General features: G+C 35.6%; 1 protein-coding gene across 12 annotated transcripts in view; it reads right to left on the bottom strand.

The window, feature by feature from the left end:
• Nucleotides 1-873: 873 nt before the first annotated feature.
• Nucleotides 874-7,187, bottom strand: part of LOC145266937 (alpha-1,3-mannosyl-glycoprotein 2-beta-N-acetylglucosaminyltransferase-like) — a 471,814-nt gene continuing 465,500 nt past the window's right edge. For all 12 annotated transcript variants that reach the window (XM_080122740.1, XM_080122745.1, XM_080122746.1 and 9 more), the window contains 2 exons: nt 2,877-3,047; nt 874-1,596 (listed from right to left, as the gene is read on the bottom strand). In XM_080122740.1, the coding sequence (XP_079978866.1) occupies nt 1,483-1,596; nt 2,877-3,047 (285 nt within the window). In that variant the 3' untranslated portion in view covers nt 874-1,482. The remainder of the gene's footprint in view (nt 1,597-2,876; nt 3,048-7,187) is intronic.

Genomic DNA, 7,187 nt, shown 5'->3' with positions numbered 1-7,187 from the left:
TCTAAGAGAAACTGATAGGTTCATAAGAGTAGTAGTTGATGGGCAGAAATCAGAAGCTCACAATGTTAATGCTGGAGTCCTTCTGGGGTCCATCCTGGGCCCAACTCTCTTCTTGATCTACATTAATGATCATCCAAATCACATACATCATTTGTAGACATTTATGCTGATGACACTACCATCTATGGTAGCACATCTAAGACCGTAAACGACCAAGTTCTCTCCGATTCTCTCTTCTCTGATCTTGAGCATGTGGTACAATGGGGAAAGAGGTGGCTGGTCACTTTTAATGCATCTAAAACCAAGAATGTATCTTTACATCATCAACGTTCTCATCCCCATCTTGCATCAATTGAAATGAATGGCTCTCGTCTTGGGGAAGCCTCATGTTCTGCCAAGCTTCTGGGCTTGATCTTTACTCCGGATCTGAAATGGAACATGTACATCAAATCTGTTGCAAAGGCTGCTGGAAAAATGGTATTAATTCATTTGAAAGGATATTCATTTCCAGACAAAACGGTGGTATTTATTTGGAGGATTTAAGGTGCTTTAGTTTTTTAGCAAAACCCCTAGAAATCTGTGATTATCTAAATTGTTTTATCATCTGAGTGTATTGCTAAATTAACGGATTATCAATGGCCAGGGGAGGGGGTAAATTATTACAATCGCCACGGGTGGCAAAAATAGTTGCTATGCCACTTGCAAGGTATCATTGTATTTAAAAATAAGTCTATCTTTGTGCATTCGTATCCAAGTAATTGCTGTTTATAACAGCAGGGATATATTTTTGCCTTTTATCTGATTTATAAGAGATTGTGTCCACATGTGATAAAATAAAAAATCAGTAAAAAAATAATAAAAAACAATAATAAATAGAAATCCAGCCATTTTTATTCGATTCATTTTTTTCTTCCCTCCCTCCCAAATTGAAAATGAAAAAAAACAAAACAAAACAGGAAAACAAAAAAAAAAAAAAAAAAATGGCCCGTGGAATTATTGTAGAATGTCTTTTTGGTTGTTCCGCCTTCCTTGATATTTTGTGGCACCACGGTGCCAACGATAATAAAAGACATGCCAACCAACCGACCAACAAACCTTACCAAACAAAACTGCAGAAACTTTTGGTGTAGTTGACGTCAAATCTGGGTTGCAGTTTCGAAACGGCTTCATCGTCCTGAATCTGTGTTCTGCGCTCAGATTAGGGCGCTTGGGTCACAAATAGATGTGTACAGCAAAGTACAAATTGCTTTCTTCTTTTTTTCCGTTTCATTTATTGGTATACATTTTTTTTTTTTTTTCACGCATCATTTTTTTCTGTTCCAATTTGGTGCATCGTAAAGAATGTCCGTGTTTGCATCTCTGCGTTTTACAAAAAAAAAAAAATTCTTCTTTTACGTTTTTTCTCAGTTTTTTTTTTTTTTTAAGATTTTTAATTTTATTGACGTCGTTGAAGTGGTAAAAAAAGGAAAGTACTTTGTTATTTTAGTTCCAAGTTGGGTCATATCCCGACCACGTCTCTGGAGGAGACAAATAAACCCGACGGCCTTGATACATAATGCTGACAACACCACGATAACCACCACGAGGTACGCCAGCCTGGAAAAATATGAAAAAAAAAAAACTGATGAAAATTATCACATATTTTATTAATTACTATTGACAATACAGTATTTGTTTGTCGAATGAAAAAAAAAAAAAAAAAAAATACTATTATTGACTAACAACTTATCGGAAAAATCGGAATATTTGAGAGTATCGGAATCAGTATCGAAAAAAAAATGTGTATCGATTTTCCGATGCCAAAATGATTCTTTTATTTAATTTTGTTTAAAGTTAAATCTTCTATTGCTTGTAGTAATGCTAAAATAAAATAATCAATATATATTGATTTTAAACCACCAGTGAAGCTAAAATCGATAGAACCCCCAAGTAAATTTTTATGCTTAGGATAATATCTGCACATTTAACGTGTGTTTTTATGGTAATTGTATCGTCCCATCACTACTAACAACCTCAGCGTTCCAAGTTCAAATCCAGTTCATTCCTTAAAAGTCACTTTCACTTAAGTCTTTCTAGAAAGAATTCTGACTACAAAACTATCGGGGAAACCAATGCCAAAAATAGAATTTTCAGATTAAATATGGTGGAGATTTAGTATTTATCTAGTGGAAAAAAAAAAAACTATACCATTATTCCTATTTACTTGCCTCCCCACGAGGGCAGAGTTAGACAATACTATTACTTCTGTTACTAATGGAGATTTGGTATCTGTCTGTTTGAAGCTGGATATCTAATATTACTTCTATCAATAGGAAGTGATAGTGGTTAATTATCATTAAGCACTTAGTCACCATCACTTAGTCTTGTCACACTAAGATGTAAGCAATCAACGAAAGAAATTAACAGTATAGTTCGTAAAGTGTGTCTTATTCAAGAAAATATCGAATTGGACATTGTATGCACTCAATTAAATAGATTGGAATTTTAATTTTTGTTTGCAAAGAATACGGTAACAGAATGACATGGTTATTTATGTGCACTAAGTGATTTTCTGACTTGTGTTGAAAATTGACTTACAACATGTTGTAGCCATTCTGTTGCCACGGCATGCCGTAGGAGGAATTCCGTTGCCACGGCATGCCGTAGGAGGAATTCCGTTGCCACGGCATGCCGTAGGAGGAATTCCATTGCCACGGCATGCCGTAGGAGGAATTCCGTTCTTATGGCATGTCGTAAGAATTCTATTTTCACACCATGTCATAGGAGGCTCATTAAATCCTTGCCTCACAATTACATGCGCAGCTACCTTCTTACGGCATGTTATAGGAATTCTAGTCTTATGACATGTCATAAGTCCGAAGTAAATCGAAACTTACCTTGAGATCATCCATCGTTCCGAGTTGTTTGGCGTACGTTTTGAACTCCTCTTTTGAGCTGTATTGCACCCGGAGACATTTCTCTTTTTTACCGACTCCGTTCACCACATCAGTGGCCGTGACTAATTTGCAGCCATAAATTTGCTTCACAAATTCAGGATCATATTTTTCCTGGAAGATAAAATGACAAGAAAAAAAATGAAAATATAAATAAAAAAAAAAAAAAAAAAAAAATACATAAGCCGATATGGAATTTCTGAACACGGAATAAATATTCAATGGTGTTTTACTTTTACACCTGTAAAATAAAATGTTTGTAAAATAAATAATGAGTGAAAGAAAAGAATAAGAGTTTCAAGCTTGTTTCCCTTCAGGCTACATTATGGTCGTCTTTGAAATGAACATCAACAAGTACTTGTCATAAACTATCCACATGAGAAATTAGACTGTTCATTACATTCATCAATTTCAATCCTCTCATAATATTCTTCATCCATCTCATTGCAATAAGATCGCAGAAGCAACACAGTGAATAGGATTTATAATCTAGTATTAATGAGATGTAGGTCAAGAGGTAGTGGGGGTAAATATCTATATATAAAACTGAGATTGTGTGTGTGTGTAAGTGGTGTGAGGACATTTCTCAACCTGTATACTCATCGAATTTTTGATCTGCAGACTTGAAATTTGGTATATAGGGTATAGATGCATTAAAAGTAACCAGCCACCTCTTTCCCCATTGTACCACATGTTCAAGATCAGAGGAGAGAGAATGAGAGAGAACTTGGTTACTGTGACGTGTCGCGATAGATGGTAGTGTCGTCAGCATAAATGTCTATGAATGATGTGATTTGGAAGATCATTGATGTAGATTAGGAAGAGAGTTGGGCCCAAGATGGAAACCTGAAGGACTCCAACATTAATAATGTGAGCTTCTGATTTCTGCACATTAGCGACTAGTATGGGCAGAAATCAGTTTAGTTTAAAAGAAACTAAACTGATTTCTACCCATTTTTGTAATTGCGATTTTAAGGTTGGAGGATATAATAAAAAACAATGAAATGCATTTTTTATTCTACTTAATAAAATCATTTATTAAATTCAAGAAAAAATCGACTTTTATGACAAAAAAAAAAAAAAAAAAAGAAATGCAAGCATAGTAGTAATTAATCAATCTATCTTCTATATACCTATAAAAGTGAGAATGTGTGAGGGCACTTCTCAACCTATATACTCAACAAATCTTTGATCTACAGACTTGAAATTTGGTATCTACAGTATTCAGACACGTGGAAGGCTTTTTAATTTGTTCCCATTCTAAAAAAAGGGGTGTTACGGGATCAAAATTGGAAAATTAGTACATGGGGGGGGGGGTCATCGGATTTTTATCTGTCAACCGTTTCATGAATGTGCATGCACGAATCGTTCATGTGATAGATTCTTTGTTAAGAATAAGTAGGTTGAAAACTCTTTTTAAAGAAAAAGCTGGCCTAATGGTTATCATACTTGACTCACTTCTTTAGGTTTTGGTTGCAATCTCAGCTCAAGTATTTTTCTTTTTACTTACATGAAGTGAACTGTTTAGAAAAAAATATATATATATATATAATTTTTTTTTTTACTATAATAATTAAATACTTACAGACACTAGTGTTTCATCCTTTCGGGAATCTTCAGTGCAGGGTGTCACGATTAACACCAGTCGACAGATTCAAACTCAGCAACACGAGCCATCTCTGGCTCGATTAGCAAAAACCGTATCCATTTGGCTACCGTTAACAGCGTGAAATAACGTTGAATTTAAACGTTTTATTCTTAAATGTTCTTTGCATCAGTCATAGTGATCTAATCGTTATACGATGATCTATGCATAGGGGCTAAATTGACCGACTTAATTCAACTGAAAGTGCTCAATGATAAGAAACGAGTTTCTTAAAGGGGCTGTCATAATTATTTTTTATACTATAATAATTAAATATTATAACTACTTAATTTACTCACATAAAATTAATATACGAAAGTATAGATTTATGTGTAAACTTACTTCAAAAGTGCTCAATATGTAGGTAGAGCTAGATAGTAAGTTATAAAATGTATCTATTTACTATGCCTCCCCACGGGACAGAGTTAGACACCAGGGTCGTTTTTTAACGTGGAGAAAAGGTACAAAAATAAAAATTGTCTCAGTCGTGAAGGATTTCTCCTCCACCGAAAGAGAACAAGAAATAGAAGTGCAGCATCTGAAGAACAGATACTACACTTTGATCTTGTCCCGAAGGCCAAGCCAAAATGTATATGGCGATTAAACTACACTAAATATTCCGCATTTCATCCACTCTAGGACTCTTCAGGCTTATGCGCATAAGCCTGAAGAGTCCTAGAGTGGATAAAACACAGAATATTCAGTGTAGCTTAATCGCCATATACATTTTATAACTTATATATATATATATATATGTATAAAGCATAATCCCATTCACAAAGGTTCCTGTTAGATCACCAAAGTTAAGCAATATTGAGCCTGGTCAATACTAAAAATGGATGACCATTTGGGACTTCCAGGGGCTTTATGTGCTTTCCACTTATCTTGGCATTGTTTCCAGTCGTTCTGGACCTCTCCTTTCCAGTGGAGCAGTGCCGATTCAGGAGAGGTGTGGTTGGAGATTATGCCATCCTTGCCTCACAACTACATGCGTAGCTACCTTTAAAGGGCGTGTCCATTGTTTGTTGAGACTGAACAGAGGCATATATATATATTTCTGTAAAGTCTGATAGAAGTTATTGGATTGTTGATATGATTCGGTAACCGAAACATGTGTAACTAAGCAGATAAAACGGTAATAAAATATATATATATATATATATATATTTTTAAATGAAAATTTGGAATTAAATTCAGTAAATTAAAAATCAACAAAATTTATGACAAATTTTTTTTTTTGGGGGGGGGGGCTTTTATTTTTGGAATAGTCATTTTTAGGAGCTTCATAGTTTGTGTATTCATGTTTTTTTGCAGAGTGTTATCCTAATCTTCATAGTTGTTCTTTCATCACATTTTGGCCAACTCATCCTCTGGCCTTCTTCAGGTGATTAACTGTGACGGGATAGGAATGTTGAGTCTTGTAATTGTTCCTATTCACAATGCCTCCCCAGGGGACAGAGTTAGACACCAGGGTCGTTTTTTAACGTGGAGAAAAGGTACAAAAATAAAAATTGTCTCAGTCGTGAAGGATTTCTCCTCCACTGAAAGAGAACGAGAAATGGAAGTGCCGCATCTGAAGAACAGATACTACACTTTGATCTTGGCCAAGTCTTGCAATTGTATCCCCCAGTAATTACTGCCTTCCATAGTTGTTGTTATCTCGCCACGTTTTGGCTAACTAATCCTGCTTTGGGTAGGATTGAAACCGCTATCTTCAGACAATGCTCACCTGGAAACACAGAAACTCAACACCTCTATACCTGTGTCTGAAGAAGGTCAGAAGATGAGTTGGTCGACACGTGGTGAAACAACAACTATCAAGATGAGGATAACAGTCATCAGAAAGAATGAATGGACAAATCTATCATTCGATAAAAAAAAAATATACAAAAATATTTTTCTTAATCCATGGATTTTCAATAAATGGCTCATCTCATCAAAGGAAATGTTTTTAGCAAAATAATGCTTTTTTTTGATTTGGGAGTCACCACTTATCAAGAGTCGAAGGCCACTCGAGGACAAGGATTAACGAATGTAAGGTGGTAGTGTAGTAATCGTTAATTGCGTAAATCGGGTAGAATTTGATCATTTATGGGGATGGCTTAACAAGAACTTGTTTACATTGGATTTGAAGGCTACCATGTTGTATTCAACTGGGAAGCAGGACAGTGGAACAGTATTCCACAAGTGGGCAGTTCTGGGAAAGACGCTTTGTTCTCATGGAATCTGCATTTAGATTTAGGCACCAATAGGGAGAGAGGTAAAATTGTTTATAGTGGTTGTAGCTAGGCGAATGTTTTTATAAAAGTTTGGCAAGGGGGAACCATAGATTGAAGTTCAGTTGAGCACTTGCCATGAAAATAATGATAAAGCAGAGACAGGCTCGCAACGTCTCTTCTGTGGGAAAGACGTTGCAGGGGAAAGAAAAGGGCATCCCCTACTAGGTTTCGAAATCAGTTTTGAACTATCAAGGTAGAATAGGGCGTGCTAAGCAGCTCTTGTCAAGATATGACAACAATACTCCATTTTAGGGCATACCTGGCAGATAGAGGATTGCCATTGGCAGTGATATACCTGGTGGATCAGTAGAGTCATTCAACCAGTTTTCC

Source organism: Euprymna scolopes, chromosome 42, assembly GCF_053919585.1.
Source record: "Euprymna scolopes isolate OS-2025 chromosome 42, ASM5391958v1, whole genome shotgun sequence".
Lineage (NCBI taxonomy): Eukaryota > Metazoa > Mollusca > Cephalopoda > Sepiida > Sepiolidae > Euprymna > Euprymna scolopes.
The sequence above is the reverse complement of the archived record's forward strand: the minus strand, read 5'-3'. Positions and strand labels throughout refer to the sequence as shown.